The 18,917-nt window shown below is 48.2% G+C and overlaps 1 protein-coding gene across 1 annotated transcript in view; it reads left to right on the forward strand.

The window, feature by feature from the left end:
- The first annotated feature begins 217 nt into the window (after positions 1–217).
- Positions 218–18,917, forward strand: part of Lmod1 (leiomodin 1) — a 42,268-nt gene continuing 23,568 nt past the window's right edge. Inside the window, exon 1 of the mRNA XM_031383690.1 lies at positions 218–695. Within this exon, the coding sequence (XP_031239550.1) occupies positions 435–695 (261 nt within the window). The 5' untranslated portion in view covers positions 218–434. The remainder of the gene's footprint in view (positions 696–18,917) is intronic.

Raw genomic sequence — 18,917 nt, forward strand, 5'->3', positions numbered from 1 at the left:
TTGCATTTTTCTCTCTTTTTCTCATTGCGTGGCCCCCTTGTCTTTAAAAGGCTAAACTGCTCTGTACTAAATTTGGTCACGCAGCGCTCCAAGATTCCCTGGAATGTCCTCAAGTTTCAAACAGCTCTGACCGTGAGGCAGGCCCGCCCCCTAGCTTGGGGATTGGCTTCTCCTCTCTGGCAGGGCAGCTGTCAGGTTTTATTGGTTGCTAGTTAGACCAAGCAGGGTCCACTAGCCTTGGGCTGCAGGGAGGCTGCTGTGTCCCCCGGAGCACCTGTAGTACAGCAGGGCCCAAGGAGCTGCGGTGCTCACCTAACTGGGGCTTTGCACTCAAGCCCACTCAATTCCAACCAGACTAGGGCTCCCCGTCCCTTCCCTGCCTACCACCAGCAAGCCCACCACACTCGGTAGGAGCAGCTTCTCACTTGGCCAAGATGTCCAAGGTAGCTAAGTACCGGCGGCAGGTGAGTGAAGACCCCGACATCGACAGCCTGCTGTCCACCCTGTCCCCTGAAGAGATGGAGGAGCTGGAGAAAGAACTGGATGTGGTGGACCCAGACGGGAGCATCCCCGTGGGGCTGAGGCAGAGGAATCAAACGGACAAACAGCCCTCGGGCTCATTCAACCGGGAAGCCATGCTCAACTTCTGTGAAAAGGAGAGCAAGAAACTTATCCAGAGAGAGATGTCTGTGGATGTGAGTGACACACCCTGGAGGAAAGTAGGGTGGGGAGGGAGGGCGGGGCCCCAACTTCCATCATTTGAACCCTTCTTTTTTAGAAGAGTGGTTCTTACTGGCAGGGGACCGGATGCTTCAGAATAGGTGACTATGTGTTAAACTGACAGTGTGAACCTCTGCCCTTGTAAGCAGAAGTTGGATGTGTTGGAGAGACATGGCCTTTCAAAGTTGAATAGGAAAAGGGAGCTGAGGCTGAGAGGTGTCCTTGAAGAATTCATTGTTGAGCTGATGCCATCCCCATCTCAGCATTCTCTTCCTTCATCTCTATCCTGTGCTGGGAAGGAGGGAGAAAGACCAGGGTGATGTTTGTCTCTCTAAGCACTCGAGAAGAGAAAGCCGAGCTGATTGATCAGAATGGCCCAACTCCTAAGAGCAGGGACAGGAATGTAGGGAGACACAGTGGAAGAGTGGGACACTGTCTCTGTCCCTGCCATCCAGCCCTGGGGCCCATGTTCACAGCTTTACCAAGGGGCTCAGGAATTCTTACCCCATGGGCAAGATGGTTACTTCTTTTATAGCTTTGATAAAAGATGAATAAATATCAATACAGGTACGGGGACCTGTCCTTTGAGGGACTGGTGACACCAGGACAGGAAACAGAGAAGTGAAACTCAGTCAAGGTCTTGACGCTTTTGTGACCTCCCCTACCCCGGACCCTAAGCATCCACTCTGAAGTCTGACTTTGCTCTTCTCTTCTATCTCCCGGCTCTGGGCCCAATGGCTGACTTGCATCTGTGACTTCTGGAGACTGAGGTCAAACAGAACTGTTTTCAGCCCTGGGAACCAAACTCAGGTCCTCTCACATGCCATGTAAGGGTGCTACCTTTGAGCTACGCCGTCCTAAACCTCAAGCCTTTATTTAATTATAAAGCAAGATGTTTAGGTCAAAGAGCACGGAGGGACTCTTGCGACCCCGGGACTTTCATTCTCCAGTGTTTCTGCTCTTAGTAAATCCTGGGCCCCGACTCTCTCCTCTCTCTCCCCCAGTTTCCTGGCTTTGCCCAGGGATGGACTTATTTCTCCAGATGGAGCCAAGTCAAGCAATAGAGGGTGGGGGAGTAGGCGTCTTTGGTCAGAGGTGCTGCCTTTAGGGGATAGTCTGTTAGATCCACCCATGGCTCCTCGCGCAGGGAAAGGGCACGTGTTGGCACAGTGGCCAGCTGGACTTTGGAATGTCTTCTGAGGAGTGGGCAGAAGTCTCTGTCAACGTCGGGAAGTGTGAGTGCCCTAAGTGTAGCCTCCTCAGCATTATTATCAAAGGAATGATGGCAGAGTTAAGGCCTAGTGCTTAAGTACCAGAAAGCCTTGCATGAGTACCAGCAACTCTTGCTGCCCTGTCTGCGTGACTAAGTCACTCCCAAGCTACCTAGATCTCGAGGATAACAGTACCTGCTTCGGGGGCTGTTGAGGCCACTAAGAAGGTGATGGAGAGTGCCTGGCACAGAGCCTGGCACACAAGCGCTCAATTGGCGGAGCAGCGGAATCACTAATTCATCTCAGTAAAGGGATTTAAAAACCGATGAAATTAGCCCAAAGCCAATCCCTGCCCTTGTCCGGCCCTGCCCACTCCTGTCTAGGCACTTGTTCCTTTAATGAGTGGCCAGAGAAAAAAAGCAAAGCTTGGGTGCTCAGGTAGAGTGTCAGCTCCAGGCTGGGGAACGAGCTTCAGCAGTTGCTGCCTGGGCCTTCATTCCTCATGAAGACCTGAACGTAGTAATCCAATCGATTCGATAGCGAGCCATCCAATTAGCTCAGCCTGTGGAAGCAAGGAGGGCTACAGAGAACCTTCTACATGCCCAGCACAAGATCCTTCTCTTTCATAAGCCTTAACAGTTTTAGGAGATATGTATTTTTATCCCCATTATAAAAAATAAAGTCTCGCCAGGCAGTGGTGGCGCACACCTTTGATCCCAGCACTTGGGAGGCAGAGGCAGGCAGATTTCTGAGTTCAAGGCCAGCCTGGTCTACAGAGTGAGTTCCAGGACAGCCAAGGCTACACAGAGAAACCCTGTCTTGAAAAACCAAAAATAAATAAATAAATAAAGTCTCAAAGAGGCTAAATACCTGTCCTAGAGTGACGCAGCTAAGAGGGGACTCATCTGCCCAATGCTGAAGTTTGTACTTCCACCCTTCCTCCTGTCATATAGAATATCAGAGTGAAGCAAGGGAGACAATGTCAGCCCTTGCTTCTTTATGTTTTAGAAAAGTTCTCATGTAGCTCAGGTTTGGGTCAAACTAGTGAGGATGACTTCAAACTCCTGATCATCCTGCTTCTACCTCTGAAGCAATGGGATTGCCGACATGAGCCGCTGTGCCTTGCTTTTACAATTGAACATGGCGGGGTCTTGGTGCATGCTAGACCAGCTCTGTGCCAACTGAGTTCCATTAGGGTCATACAGCAGCTACATGTGAGAGCCCCAGAGAGATGAGAGAGACCGGTGGGCTTGTGTATGGTCAGAGGAACAGTGGCTGTGACCGTCTGGCTGGTCTCCCCACTTTCTGAGGAATCCCATTAACCACTAAACCAACCGTTGGCTAGGGGAAGATAAGGGGCGGTCTTAAGGACCTTTAGCTGACTCCTGGAGATGGGTGATGATGGCATTATGAACATTCTTTTGAAAGAATATTTATATTTTAGACATAAGTAATAAAATATTCTTGGGACATTTGATTGAATTGGGGGATTTGCTTTAAAATGGCAGGGACAGGAGTGTGGGTCCATATGCTCATTACAGTGCGCTCTACTTTTGTTTGAAACTAACCATACTAAGAAAGAGTTGAATAGGAACGAAGAGTGGTAAGCAGGCCCATTCAACTTCTCCTGGGAGGGAAACTCTAAGATTTACTGTGACTTGAGTGTTAGGGTTGAGACCTCACCCTCTCTTGGCTGGAATATTCCAGGGATCGTTTGGATTCTTTAGCATAGGTTTCATGAATATTCCTCCCAAACCCTTCCAGGTCACCACCTCCAGGTAGTTATCCCGGATTCTTAGGCAAAGCTAGGTACCTTGATTGAACATTCCTGTATCCTGACATTTTACCCTTCAGAACATTTATCATTGAGGAAGGGGGGTGTGCGTGTGTGTCGTGGCACGTGTGTGGAAGTCACAGGACAGTTTTCAAGAGGCTGCTCTCTTCTTCCACTGTAGGTTCCAAAGATGTAACTCACATTGTCAGGTTTGCCCAGCAAGCAGTTTCCCTCCGCAGTGTGGGGCATGGTGATGGAGACTAAAGCCATGGCCTTGAGCACAGCAAACATCTGCCCTACTGTGGAGCCACATACCCCTGCCCCTCTTATTTTTTTTTGCGTTCTGCTTTCTTGGCTGTCTCCCTCATCAGCATATACTATTCGGGAGGCAAATACTTACATAAGACCTCCAGGCAGAAGATCCCCAGCCTGCTTATAAAGTGAATTTTAGTTAGCAGGAGATTAGGGGAGGCTGGAGGCGGGCTTCGTCTCTGCCTGTAAATGGGATGGATCTGGCAGCCAGGCTTCTCTCGGGTCCTCTGGGAGTTTTCCCTTGGCCCAGGTGGAAGACAGAGCCCTCACCAGAGTGTGAGCCAGCTGTGAAGTGAAGCGGTCCTCGTCTCATGTTTCAGGGACTTGATCACCACGGGTCAACTCTTATTCTCTTCCCTTCCCAAGTGGTGGTGGGGGGTGACCCCTCAGCCTGCTTCCCTAGGGTGTCAGGGACCCAGGATTAGCACCTGCATGAAACCGGGGTCAAGAGCTGGGCTAGGGGGTGGAGGAAGCTCTTTTAGGTTTTCCCTAGAGGTTAACTTGAGACTCTGAGGCAATCCACCCGCTGTCCCCAGCCTCCCACCACCTCTGCCTGTTAGCTTCCACAGTCCCTTCCTCCATGTCTTCATTCAACTCCAGGCCCCTCGGTCTCCCTTCATGAATGGGAATCCCTGAGGCGCAGCATCAACCCTCAGAGCGCCCTTTGCAGATAGCTGGGCTAGTTGGGAGCACGGCTCACTGATTAAGGAGATTAACCCCAACTGGTACACACTCAAAATAGCCCTGGAGGCCAGGGTAGAAAGGGCAGAAGAGGTGATGAGGGCCTGGTGACCTAGGTAGGCACAAGCACATACCTAGAGAAAGCTAGCCATGTTTAAAAGCAGCCTCCATCTGTGGCCTGGAAAAGCAGCTGCCTTTACCTTCAGCTGGGTGGCGGGAGCTACAGATGTTTGTCTCAACATGTGGTTTTTAAATCTTTTGTTTGTTGTGTACATACTATATAAAGAATTTTGTGGCCAGGCTATGGAGGCACACGCCTTTAATACCCACACTTGGGAAGTAGAGCCAGGCAGATCTCTGTGAGTGCAAGGCCAGCCTGGGCTACAGAGAGGTTCCCGGACATAAAAAGATGCACAGAGAAGTCCTATCCCATCAGTAGTATGGCTTCTGATGCGCGTCCCTTCTTGGGACAACAGGTCTGAGAACTTGAGAGCTTGGCAAGATAGGAAACATGAGAGGTGGGCAAGCCAGATGAATGATGGACAGGAGTGAGGAAGACTTGCAAGAATGAAATGGCCCAGCGATGAGAGAGGAACATGGGGTGTGTTTTCAAAGCGGTCTGAGTGCTGCCGATCAAGAGAGGCAGCCAATCAAGAAAGGCAGCCGCCAGTAACACAGAGAGCTGGAAGCATCAGGGCTTCAGGGACTTCGTGGTCCCCAGGCCTGGATAAAATGAGGAAGGCAAAGCTTTCATCTAGCCTGTCTGCCCTCCCAGCTGCCCTTCCTCCTCCAGGAGACTGTGGAATTATGGTCCACAGCTGAATCAGACTAGGCAAGCCTCAAGTGGTGGGTACTAAGAGAGATTTGCAGCGTGTATGTGTGTGTGTGTGTGTGTGTGTGTGTGTGTGTGTGTCTGTGCTCAAAACAAGAAGGGCCACGGGGCATAGAGATAGAGGGAGGAAGAAGCTGATCTTCATGTACCTGCCAAGTTGGAGAAATAGGAATATCTTGATTCATGGGGTAAGGTCCAGATTAGATTGTATTGTGCTTATTGAACCATGCTAGGCAAAACTAGCAGAAAGAGGTGGTTGACAGCCAGGGTATAAGTCCCTGTTTGGGGCTTCTCTGTAGTGGGGCCAGGCAGGAGCTAGAAAACCATAGGCACCTGGACTCAGGCAGTCCCTTGCAGTGTCCATGAGGCTGCACACCTTAGGTGAGAGAGAGAACATTGACTTGTTTAGCAAGTGCGGATGCCAAGGGCATTACCGATTCCATCTCAACTGGCTTAGCTTCTTCGGCTCCATTACTTGTCAAGTAGGAATGATAAAAATCAGCCTCGAAGGGCTATTGGGAGGATTAAACAGGATCAACTATTGAGAGTTTAGTTCATCAGGAGAGAGACTTTCTTCATTCTAAATTCTTCAGACTTTGTACCTGTGCAGATGCCAAAATGACATTTAAAAAAAAAAAATCTCACAAGGCTAAAAACATTCTGTCGGCAGGAGTGAGGTAACGACAGGAGGGTGAGAAGGAGAAAGGAGAAAAGCAAGGGAGTAATTTGGGGAAGGAGGTAAGGGTGGTTTGTCATCGCTTACTGCCCGGCTTCAGTCACCTGATGTCACAGAACTGCCTTTATCTCATCTCCTCCTCATCCCAGGCCCAGGAACACATTCTAGTTTACTGGTTCTGAAAAGTGGCAGAAAAGAGAAAGCTGAGGGGCTGTTCAGGCATGGAGTACTCTTCTCGTCAGCTACGTTCCATCCCAGCATAATCTCAGAAAAGCCAGGGCTGCTTTGAGAGTTTTGGCTTCAGCTATCTCTGGGGTCCACCGCAGAGGCCAGGCCAGGTCGTCAGGACGCTGTTTACAAACAGCTAGGAATAGAAAGGCCTCCTGCTCCACCCTCCACCCTCTCCTGCCCTCACTTCTTCCCAGGATCCCTCGGCCGCTGCTATCTCATCAGCGCTGACTCCAGAGCAGGGAGCAAGGACAGCGGAATGCAAAGGCTTGCCTCCTGGGCTGAGGTGCACTGGCCATGGAGCAGGGCTCCAGGAGGCATTCTGGGTACTTCATGTGTAGAATCTAGTGGTTGGAATAGTCTCTTCAGAGTCTGGACCTTGACTCCATGGAAGCTGAAGTGCTTGGTCCTGGGGGAGTGGTAAGGCTCAATAATCTGCAAAGGGCTCCAAGGCATGTGCTGGGTTGGAAACTTGTACTGAAGGCTCATAAAGGTTTGTTTCTTGCCTTCCCTTCAATCCACTTCAGCCCACTCATTCCCCCGCCCACTGTGTATACTTCCCTCCCCCGACCCCCTTCTCTGTCAGTGCTAAGGATGGATAGCACCCAGAGCCTCACACACTTTTTTTTCCCCCCTGAGACAGGGTTTCTCTGTGTAGCCCTGGCTGTCCTGGAACTCACTCTGTAGACCAGGCTGGCCTCGAACTCAGAAATCCACCTGCCTCTGCCTCCCAAGTGCTGGGATTAAAGGTGTGTGCCACCACTGCCCGGCACCTCACACATTTTAAGCCTAGGCTCTGACCCACACCCCAGGCTCTTCACTGCCTTTATACACAGAATTCACAAATCATGTTTTATTATAAGGACAAGGAGGAGTCTACTAAATCATTAATGTGTCAAATATGCATTGAAATCTACTAGATTGGACGTTTTCTAAATGCTAGGACAGAGTGAACACCATGGAGATTGTCCTTGTCACCACAGAGATTACCTTCATTCTCACAGTCAGGATGAACAGCATAGAGATTGTCCTTGTCACCACAGAGATTACATTCATTCTCACAGTCAGGATAGATATTATACTTTGCTTTCTATTGTTGGAGACCATAGTCTTTGGATCATGACTAAAAGCAACCTGGGTAGGAAAGCATTTATTTGGTTTGCATTTCCACATCACAGTCTGTCCACAGTCCATCCTTAAAGGAAGCCATGGCGAGAACTCAAGCAGGGCGGGAACCTGGAAGCAGGAACTAAAGCAGACACTGTGGATGGATGCCGCTCACAGGCTTGCTTTCCAAGTCCTGGTCTGCCTGCTTACAACCCTGGACCACCCAGGGGTGACACTACCTACAGTGTGCTGGGCCCTCCCACATCTATCACTGGTCAAGAAAACTACCCCAAAGACCAATCTAATGAAGATATTTTTTTTTTAACTGAGGTTCCCTGATTCCAGATAACCCTAGCGTGTGTGTCAAGTTAACAAAAACAAACTAGCATGATAGACTGCACACACACATAATCCCAGAACTTGAGAGACATAGTCAAGAAGATCTCTGTAAGTTCAAGGCCAACCTGGTCTACAGAGCTAGTTCCAGGACAGCCAGGGACACACAGAGAAACCAAGTCTTGAAAAACAAGCCCAAAGCAAAACAAAAGCATTTTTTTCTATTTATTTGCTTTATGTTTGTGCACCGTGTATGTGCCTGGTGCCCACAAAGGCCAGAAGGAGGCGTTAGATTCCCCGAAACTGAAGTCATGAATGATTGTGAGCTGGGTGTGTGTGTGTGTGTGAGAGAGAGAGAGGGGGTGGGGGAGACTCTAACACAATCAAGAGAGCCAAGGTAAACGTGGCTTCAGGGAGGACTTTCATGAGACAGGGAACATGGTTGCCTATCTGTGTGCTGCTGGGAATAAGTCAGCAGAAGAGGACAGTTTGATGACACTGGAAAAGGAGTAAGGAAGAGACAGAGCACATGGTAGCTAGCAGGTCCGCACGCCAGGCAGAGTCTCACCTCTGCATGGAGGGAAAGTGAAGGAGATGGCAGTGATGCAGCCGGATTGACAGGTGCGGGGAGGGGGTGGTGAAGCTGTTCTCTGATGTGTTGACACATGCACAGTGTGAGCTGGGGAGTCAGCCGGGGCAGCCATATATAGGCTGGATTGAGGCAGGGAGAATTTTAGGAGGCTGCACAATAGTGAGAGGTCAAGGCCTAGGTCACCAGAAGAATGTTCAGTGCTCCCTGGGAGAGGTAGAGCAAACAGGAAAAAACACTTCTAGACAAGAAATCTGGCCTACAAGCTGTCACCAGACTACAGACTACAACCAGTGCCAGCGATGCTTAAAAGCCCAGTAGACTTTCTATTTTGTGTGCATCTGTCTGTCCTCAAGGCCACCCATGCTCAGGCTTGGGGTTCCTTCCCAGTACCCAAGTGACACCTGAGAGATGGGACCTGAACAGATTTCCAAGTCAAGTCAGGGAATGTGGCGACTTCCCCACTGACTCTCGATACTGTGTGGCCTCAGACAAGTGCTTGGCATACATATAAGCATTACCTTCTTTTGTTTTTATTATTTTCCTTGTTGCATTTGTACTTTGCAAAGTAGGCCTTCCTCAATACAGGCTTTACAACATAAAAGATGTGCAGAAGTGCGCACAGTACATAAATGTAGGCAGAGTTAGGTGACTGACCAGAGTGATCAGAACACTGAATATTAGCTTGACAGTGTACCACAGCTCCCACCCAAGTTCCCTCTCCAAGGCTAACACCTACCTCAACTTCCAACCCCAGAGGTTGGTTTTGTCTGTTTTTAAGGACTCCTACGAGAGGAGTTCCCTGTCTGGAGTTTTTTACTCCACTGTCAGTAAAATCAACAGTGGTGTCGTTCATAGCATTTTGTTTTGTTTGTTTGTTTGCTTGCTTTTCTGAGACAGGCTTTTTTTGTGTGTAGCCTTAAGGGTCCTGGAACTTGCTCTGTAGACCAGGCTGACCTCAAACTTAGAGATGTGCCTGCCTCTGCCTTCAGAGTGCTGGGATTAAAGACATGTGCCACCACATTTTTATACCTCCATCCTGTGCTAAATTTCACAGCATGAGTACATCACAACTTATTTAACCCATCTCTCTGTTGATGGGAATGTAGGCTGTTTCCAGTCTGGTGCTATTACAAACCATGATGCTAACTAAGAACAGGCTTCTTCCACTCATGACTTCCTTTCGGTTTGGTATGTGTCTACGTGTGGAATTTATGATTCAAAACCACTTGACTTACTTCAAAGGATGATGCCGCTGATTTGAAGAGTTTTATGAAGATGAGATGCAAAAAAATGAAGGTGGTCTAACACCATGCTTTGCAAATAACCGGTGCTTGGTGGATAGCTATTGTGCTCTTTTCCAGGGGAGCCCATTTTGAGAGCATTTCCAGGGGCAGCCATGTTCTATGGATATATTCTGCATCCATCTCCTAACTCAGTCTTTTAAGAGTCAGACACTTTCCTAAAACTCAGTTTAGGTTCTTTTACTCCGGACTCTCTGGCTTTCCAAAGTATATGGATTTAAACAGTATCTTCTAGCCCAGCATGGTAGCAGAAGCAGATGGATCTCTGTAAGTTCAAAGCCAGCCTGGTCCAGAAGTCAAGTTCTTTGACAGCCAGAGCTATGTAGTATGGAATAGGGAAACCCTGTCTAAAAAAAAAACAACAAACAAACAAACAAACAAAACCACTCACAAGTAGGGGCTGGGGAGATGGCCCCACATTTAAGAGCACTGACTACTCTTCTAGAGAACCTGGGTTCAAATCCCAGCACCCACATGGCAGCTCACATTTGTCTATAACTCCAACAACTAACATACCCTCATGCAGACATAATGCACACAGACAAAACACCAATGCACATTTTTAAAAAGTAAATAAATAAAAGAAAGAAAAAGAAGAGGTCTTCCACTTCACGCCTCCTACCCATTCTCTTTGCTTACTGCAGCGTGGCAGCCCATTGTCTCCTCCCCTAAGTTGTCAGGCCTCTCTTGGTTTAGTCTCCTCCTTAGCTTATGTCTGCATTTCCAGTCATTCTAAACATTGTTCTCAGCTCTCAGATTTAATCTTCTCCAAGCTGTTATCTCCTCGGTGTGGTGGGACTATCAGTATCTCTAAGCCACATCCGAACCTCCAGTCATGGCCATCTATACCGGTGCATCGATGAGTTAAAAGCCTGGGTCCTCAGCTGTGCCTTAGAGCTGCCCAGGATGCCTTGCCATGACCCTCTCACTCGTGAAGACGTTATTTCAGAAGGCAATGCGAACCGTCCCTCTTTTCACCCTAAGCAGATGACGTAGCCCACCTTTCACAGAGAAACATGAAGCCAACAGGGAAATGCTTGAAAACCCTATCAGCCCCCTGAATGCAAACCCTCTTCTCTCTCTTCCCATTGAAAGGGCTTCTTTTCTCCTGTCCCCATCCACTTGAGGTTCCACTCACTCCTGCCTCCACAAGGACTTTGCACCCCTCCTTTCGACTGCAGCATCCCTGACTGCTGTCTTCAGGTCTCAGCTCAGCTCTTTTGCCTCCGAGCCAGGCTATAGAAAAGCCACCAGCACCGAGCATCTCCACCTCACCACAGTGCCATCAGCTTTGATGAGGCAGCCTACGACCTCCTGTTGTTGAGTAGGCCAGATGCTTTAGGTTGGTTTTGATTTTTGCTTTTGGTTTTTTGGGGTTTTTTTTGTGTGTGTGTTTTGTTTGTTTGTTTGGGTTTTGTTTTGTTTTGTTTTGTTTTGAGATATGTTTCTCTGTGTAGCCCTGGCTGTCCTGGAACTCACTCTGTAGACCAGGCTGGCCTTGAACTCACAGAGCTTTACCTGCCTCTGCTTCCTGAGTGCTGGGATTAAAGGCTTGTGCCACCATTGTCTGGCCATTCTCTTGCGGGGGAAGGGGTTGTTTGTTTTTACTTGTTAAAAAAATTTATTTATTTTATGTACATTGTTGATTTGCCTGCATTCATGTCTGTGTGAGGGTCTCCTGGAACAGGAGTTATAGACAGTTGTGAGCTACCACGTTGGTGCTGGGAATTGAACCCAGGTCCTCTGGAAGAGCAGCCAATGCTCTTAATCTCTGACCATCTCTCCAGCCCCTCTCTTGTTCTTAAAACACTCTCTTCTGTGTCACCAAGACACTGCATCCACACCTCTCTCTCTCTCTCTTTCTTTCTCTCTTTCTTTCTCTCTCTCTCTCTTTCTTTTTCTCTCAGTTATTCCTTTCTGACTGCTGAGGTAAGCGATGGTCCTTGTAATGGCTGCACATCACTGTCTCCTCTGCCTTCTCCCCAGATGCCTTCTGCCCTACAGCCGCAGCTACCACCGTATGCTCAGCCTCTATCTGTGGCCTAGATCTCTATTTTGGGTTCTAGATCATTCAGTTGCTTCTTGGATACCTCAAGTGTCTCAAATTCAACCCGTCTAAAAATAAATTAGTCATTGACACCCCACCTTCTTCCTAAACCTGCTTTTCCTCTACAATCTGCATGTTGGCAGTGGAAGTACCGTCTAGCCCAGAACCAAGGACACAACCCTAGAGGTTAGACAGCCTTCTTCTCTCTCCCAGCTTCTGGACTTGATGAGTGATAGCATCCTGCCTGTTTTGCCCCTGCGATCTCTTAGCTCCTCTCTCTCCTGCACATCCATTGCTTCCATCCACATCATCCACCAACCAAACTCACACTCTCCCGGTTTCTCTTCTCTCCACATTGCAACTTATGCTGGCCTCGGCTGCCAGAGTCTTATTATAAGAAGGAATCATGATCTCACCCCTCCCTGCAGAAAAGCCTTCAGTTGCTCAACAGAGCGTCCATGATCAAATTTACCCTCCTTAGCATGGCTTAGGAGGGCCCTGGTGAGCCAGCGCCTGTCACTCTCAAGCCACGAATACCCTTCTCCTTCACCTCTACCCTTTGCAGTAGCTGGAGATCATTCATTGGTTCTTCATAGCTGCCAAACCTTCTGCTCCCTCGGTGTCTTTGAAAGTTCCATCACCTAAGCGGGACGCTAGGTCTCTATAGCCTTCCTTCATTGACATCCTCTATAGAAAGATTTCCTGGCTGAGTGGTGGTGCGCACCTTTAACATCAGCACTTCATAGGCAGAGACAAAGTGGATTTCTGAGTTCAAGGCTTAGCCTGGTCTACAGAGTGAGTTTCAGGACAGCCAGGAATACACAGAGAAATCCTGTGTAAATAGAAATTTTAAAAACTGAAAAACAAAACCAACCAACCAACCAATCAACCAACCACACAAAGCAACAAAATTTCTTTGACCTCCAGTCTGGAATTGTCTGCTCTGTCCCTGTGTTCACAGCAGCATCTGCACTGGCTGGCACGTGGCACGGCAGGGACACATAACACACACTTTAGCGTCTCCCTCTGTGCTGCCCAAAGGTTCTCTTCCTTCCTTTTCCTTCTCTTCTTCCTCTTCCCCCATTCCCACTTCCTCCTCTTTCATTTCAGAAGACGTGTTTTTGTTCGTGTATAATGAGTCTGTATATATGAGTGTAGATGGGTGGGTCGCATCACCTGGGTAGATGCCAGAGGACAGTTTGGGGGAGTCTTTTCTCCCACAGACTGTGGTCGAATGGCATTCCCAGGTTCCGTGGTTACCCTGATGAGGAAGGGGACAAGGAAGCTTTGTAAATGCCATTTTTATTTTACTTATTACCAGGGTGGGGCTGCACGTGGTGCAGCACACTTGTGGAGGTCGGAGGACAATTTGCAGATGTTGGCTCTCTCCTGCTACCATGAGAACTTAGGAATCAAACTCAGGCCGGGCAGTGGTGATGCACGCTTTTAATCCCAGCACTTGGGAGGCAGAGGCAGGCAGATTTCTGAGTTTGAGGCCAGCCTGGTCTACAGAGTGAGTTCCAGGACAGCCAGGGCTACACAGAGAAACCCTGTCTCGAAAAACAAACAAACAAACAAACAAAGAATCAAACTCAGATTGTCAGTCTTAACCACTGATCCATCTTGCTGGCCCCAAGTACTGGTCTTATAAATATCGCTTAATCTACAAAAGTTGTGATTGGGCTTCACTCTTCTTAGACTTTTCTTTTCTTTCTTTCTTTCTTCTCTTCTTTCTTTCTTTTTTTTTTTTTTTGGCTTCTCAAGACCAGGTTTCTCTTCATACCCCTGTTGTCCTGGAACTCACTCTGTAGACCAGGCTGGCCTCAAACTCAGAGACTTGCCTGCCTCTGCCTCCTGAGTGCTGGGCTTATAGGCATGCACCACCACCACCAGACTTCCTTCTGAGACTCTGAAAATACAATTTTGTGCAAATTGTCAAATGAAGAGGCATTTGGCCGTGGTATGCCACCCTGCCCCAGTTTCCGTAAACTGAGAAATCAGTGCAAACCTCCCAGCAAACACGGTCACGTCCACCCTTGGGCCTTGAACGGCGAAGGGCCACTGAAGATCCAGCAAGCTGAAACCTCTGCTCCTATCATCTAGATAGGAGCGTCCAGGAGCTTTGTGTGTAGAGCAGGAGCAGAGCTTCCCTAGAGAACTTGCTACATATAAGCCTGTGTCCCTCTGGACCTCCTCCCCCACCCCCAATTCTCCTGCAGAGAGTCGGACAGGAACCTCCTCTCTGAGAGCCCAAGGCCTAGATATGAAGATTTGGGACCCAGAAAGGTCTCGGTAACCTGCTGCTGCTGCTATGGAAACATGTCTACTGGAGTAACAAAAGATGGCAGTGCTAAGATTAGGTCCTTATAGAATCTACAATATAGACAGTCCTATGTCTTTCTTAGCCAGACCACAAGAGAATTAAACCCTACCAACAAAAAAGAAAAAAGAAAAAAGAAAGAGAGAGAGAAAGAAAGAAAAAAAGAAAAGAAAAGAAATCAAATGACTTATTTCCTCAGCTCCCCTTGTGTTGCTATAACAGAAGACCAGTCTGGGGAATTACTGCTTACTTCTTTTACTTTTTTCTTTTTTTTAAGATTTTATTTTATTTATTTTATGTGTACGAGTACACTGTAGCTGTCCAGATGGCCGTGAGATGTCATGTGTGTGGCTGTTCTCTGGCCCTGCTCACTCCTGCGTAATTCACTGTAGCTGTCTTCAGATGCACCAGAAGAGGGTGTCCATCTCATTCCGGGTGGTTGTGAGCCACCATGTGGTTGCTGGGATCCGAACTCAGGACCTTCAGAAGAGCAGTCAGTGCTCTTACCCGCTGAGCCATCTCACCAGCCCGCTTCTTTTACTTTTTTGAGGCAGGGTTTTGTGTAGCCTGGGCTGGCTTTAAACTTGTTACACAGTGAAGAATAACCCTGAACACCGCATTCTCCTGGCTCCGGCTAATCGCTGGGATCAGAGGCATGCATCATCACGTTGATCAGAAGTGTATTTGGTTCATAGTTTTGAAGGCTGTAAGATCTATGATTCTGAGCTGGGCAGTGATGGCGCACACCTTTAATCCCAGCACTTGGGAGGCAGAGGCAAGCAGATTTCTGGGTTCAAGGCCAGCCTGGTCTACAGAGTGAGTTCCAGGACAGCCAGGGCTATACAGAGAAACTCTGTCTCGAAAAAACAAAACAAAACAAAAACTCTATGATTCTATGATCTACGATTCTATGATGGAAGACTTTCATTAAGCATGACACAAAGTGGTGGTGAGGGGCATGAATGGAGAGAAGGAGTTAGCAAGCATGCTAGAAGGCAATAACTTTTCTCAAGAAAGGCGCCACTGCCACTGCTGCTGCCGCTGAGCGAGCGGCTGCACCAGCAGCGGCATTAATCCAAGACCCAATACAGCTCATGTGACCCCACCCTCCAACATCAGCAGACCAGGGACTGAGTGTCTAACACACGAATTTAGGAAGCCCATTTCAACTATAGCATCTCACAGAGATGCAGGACAGCTAGCCCTGTTCTCAATCCAGAAGAAGGAAATTGATCCATTACTTATAATGGATGCTTTGAGGAATTAATAGTTGGTATTTCCTGCTAGAACTCCATCTGCCAAAGGCTGGCATTAGGTCATTTTTGCTTCTACCAAATTTTCTGAAAATGGATCATCTCACCTATCCCAATGGGAGCGTGTCTGCCACTGAGCGACAACGACACATCTGTCCCCTGTCTTCTGCCGCAGCTAGGCTTAACTTAATCTTAAAATCACTGGAAGGATGTTGGTTGTGACCGTAAAGTACTGGAGATGCAGGTGTTTCCATGGTCACGGGGTCAGGCTGAAGTCTACAGATTCATTACCTACAGTCCTTGCTTTAAAGAGCGGTGTGAGCACCACTCGCATGCATGGTGGCACAGCGCTTCTTTGTCTGTTTTTAGTTTTTTTACAACAGCATTTCACTCTGTAGCCCTGGGTGTCCTACAGCTTAGAGATCCACCTGCCTCTGCCTCTCCAGTGTGGTACTAAAGGTGCGTCTTGTCATGCCTGGTTATGTGACACATGTCTTTAGTCTTTAATCCCAGCAGAGGCAGGCTAATCTCTGTGAGTTAGAGGCCAGCCTGGTCTACATAAAGAATTCCAGGTTAGCTAAGGCAGCATTGTGAGACCCAGTCTCAACAAAACAAACAACAGAAAAGAGCAGTGTGCTTCTTCTGGCAGGCTTTTTTAAAAATATAATTTATAGCAGGTAGTGGTGGTACATGGCTTTATACCCAACACTCAGGAAGCAGAGGCAGGCAGATCTCCGACTTTGAGGCCAGCCTGGTCTACAGAGATCATTTCAGGACAGCCAGGGCTACACAGAGAAGTCCTGTCTTGAAAAATAAGAAGGAACAAAAGTATGTATTACATATATAATTTATAATGTATTATAGGAAGTATGCCTTTCTGTCTTTTAAATGTTAGCATAATTATAATTTGTTTCATTACGGCATTTTTGGGAGCAATGCATCCTTTTCCTTTGTTCCTATTCCTTCTCCCCCACCACGGCTCTCCCACGTCCCTCTTGTGGAGAAGGATGACTAGCGGCGGGCGCCCAGGTAGCTCACCTCCTGCTTTCTTGCCCCAAGCACCCCATGCTCTCTTCCTCCCTGATTAAGGATCTCTTCCTCCCTCGGGCAGAGACTTCTCTCTATGCTCTCCTATCGTGCCTGAGAGATCACTCTGTGCACATGGACATTCCGTTAAGTTTTCTCTCCTGCTTATCCTATTAGTCATTTTCCCATTATATTAAAAATTCTTCCTAAACATCATTTTCAGTGGACGTCATCATAACCTACTGTATGGCGATCTTGAACCATTTGCCTATATTTGGACATTTACATGGTTCCCAATAAATATACTTTCCAAGGCCCCAAACAGATCTCCAGGGCCTCCACACAAGCTCCTTCCCTTGGCCTCTGGCACCTATCCCCAGAGATGAAGCCAGCCAAAGCAGATGATAAATAGACCCATTAACGGACTCGTCTCCCAGCTGAGTCTCTGATGAAACGAGACTCCCAGAGGAGAGCACAGGCTCCCTGGGTGCTGGAAATGCAGGACTGATGGGCAGCTTGCAGGGCAGACATCCCACAGCATGGGGAAACATGAGGCCACCAATGTTATTTTTCAGGGGATCAAGTTCCTAATGTTGGATCATCTGCCAAGCAGAGCGCTTTTCCTCTTTCTCAGCTCCCTGGAATACGCCATGGTGTGTGCTCCACAGATGCACCAAGCTTCTCTCTGTCTTGGAAAGAAGACTTATTGCTACTTAAAAATAACCAGAGACTGGAGATGTGGCACAGTTGGTGCAGGGCTGCCCTCTGGTCCATGAAGCCCTGGGTTTGATCCCAAGTGCTGCAAAACAAAACAAAACAGAACAAACCTACCAGCAACAACACAAACACAACAAAGTCAGTCAAGACTCCGGCCTTGGGTAATGTCAAGTCTAGAGAGGATACCAGGAAGGGGAGTAACTAGTCCATCCTCCTGCTTCCGTAGGAGACCACACCCTAAACACTTGCTGAAGTACTAGGCCACATGCACACAGCACCAAAGGAAGTGAGTTAATTTCTCTTTATGAAAACCACAGAGAAGTACCACTCACCCGCAAGCACATATGGAGTACCTGGCTGGCATACTAGGGATCGCCTACAATGGCCAGATTCATTCAGCCAGTGATGATGAGTCTAATACCTCCTGTCTGTGTCAACCTTTGTGGGTTCCACATGTGTCACATGGGAGCCTCCTCTGTGCCGGGTATGGCAAGACGACCTTTTAACCTGTCTGACAGAAAAGGAAACTGAGCTTTCCTGAGGTCATACAGCTGGAGCCCAAGAAAGGGCTGAATTCTTTCTTTTGTCCTTAACTTGAATGAATCGTGTATAATTTAAAAGAAAAAAATACTTTACTATTATCTGTGTATATGTGTGTGCATATGAGGTGTGTGTGTGTGTGCAGATGACAATTTTGTGGAGTCGTTTCTGTCTGTCCACTTTTACGTGGCTTCCGACTCTCTAACCCAGATCTTTAGGCTTGTAGGACAAGCCCCTTTACCCTCTGAGCCACCTTCCTGGCTCAAATTGTGTGTAACTCAACAGAAAACAAACAAACCCAGCCAACCTCCTCCCTCTGCTAGAACAGGTGGTCCATTTGCTCATTTGCATTTGTTAAGGTTAACTACTGTGGAGTCCTGGTGGCTGCTTCAGATTCCTGACCTTTTGCATACCCTGAAAACCCACTCTGAGATGGGCTCTGGCCTGGTCTGTGTGAGCTTTCAAAGGTTGGGAAGAATGGCTGCTGAGAAGCACTTTGGGCCCCAGAGCCTGGTGTCCTGACTCCCCTTCCCACCCTTCTCCCTCACCATAGACTTTAACTCATGATACTTCTGTCCTCTCTTCAAAACCCCTTCTCTCTCTCTCTCTCTTTCTCTCTCTCTCTCTCTCTATCTCTCTCTTTCCTCTCTCTCAATCTCTCTCTCTCTTTCCTCTCTCTCTCAACCTCTCTCTCTCTTTCCTCTCTCTCAGTCTCTCTCTCTCTCAATCTCCCTCCCTCCCTCTCTCTCTTTCAATCTCCCTCTCTCTCTCTCAGTCTTTCTCTCTCTCAATCTCCCTCTCTCCTCTCTCTCTCAACCTCCCTCCCTCCCTCTCTCTCCCTCTCTCTCCCTCTCTCTCCCTCTCTCTCTCTCTCTCTCTCTCTCTCTCTCTCTCTCTCTCTCTCTCAGCTTTTGTCCCCAGACTGCTTTGGGAGAGGCTGTGATCTCCCAGCTTGCCTCTTGCTAAGGACACTGGAGCAACCACACGAGGCTAGAGGTTTTAGTTAATCAGAAACAAAAATAAACAGGAAAAAAAAAATTGGGTCCCAGGGGAAGTGACAGACATCCTGGGCTTAAATTGTCCCCAACAGCCACCACTGGCCACACACTCAGTAATGGTTTGTACAAGGGAGAGGATTTGAGTTCAGGCCTCAGGACCCACATAAAAAACCCAGGCATAGCCGGGCAGTGGTGGCGCACGCCTTTAATCCCAGCACTTGGGAGGCAGAGGCAGGTGGATTTCTG

Source organism: Mastomys coucha, unplaced genomic scaffold (genome assembly GCF_008632895.1).
Source record: "Mastomys coucha isolate ucsf_1 unplaced genomic scaffold, UCSF_Mcou_1 pScaffold1, whole genome shotgun sequence".
NCBI lineage: Eukaryota > Metazoa > Chordata > Mammalia > Rodentia > Muridae > Mastomys > Mastomys coucha.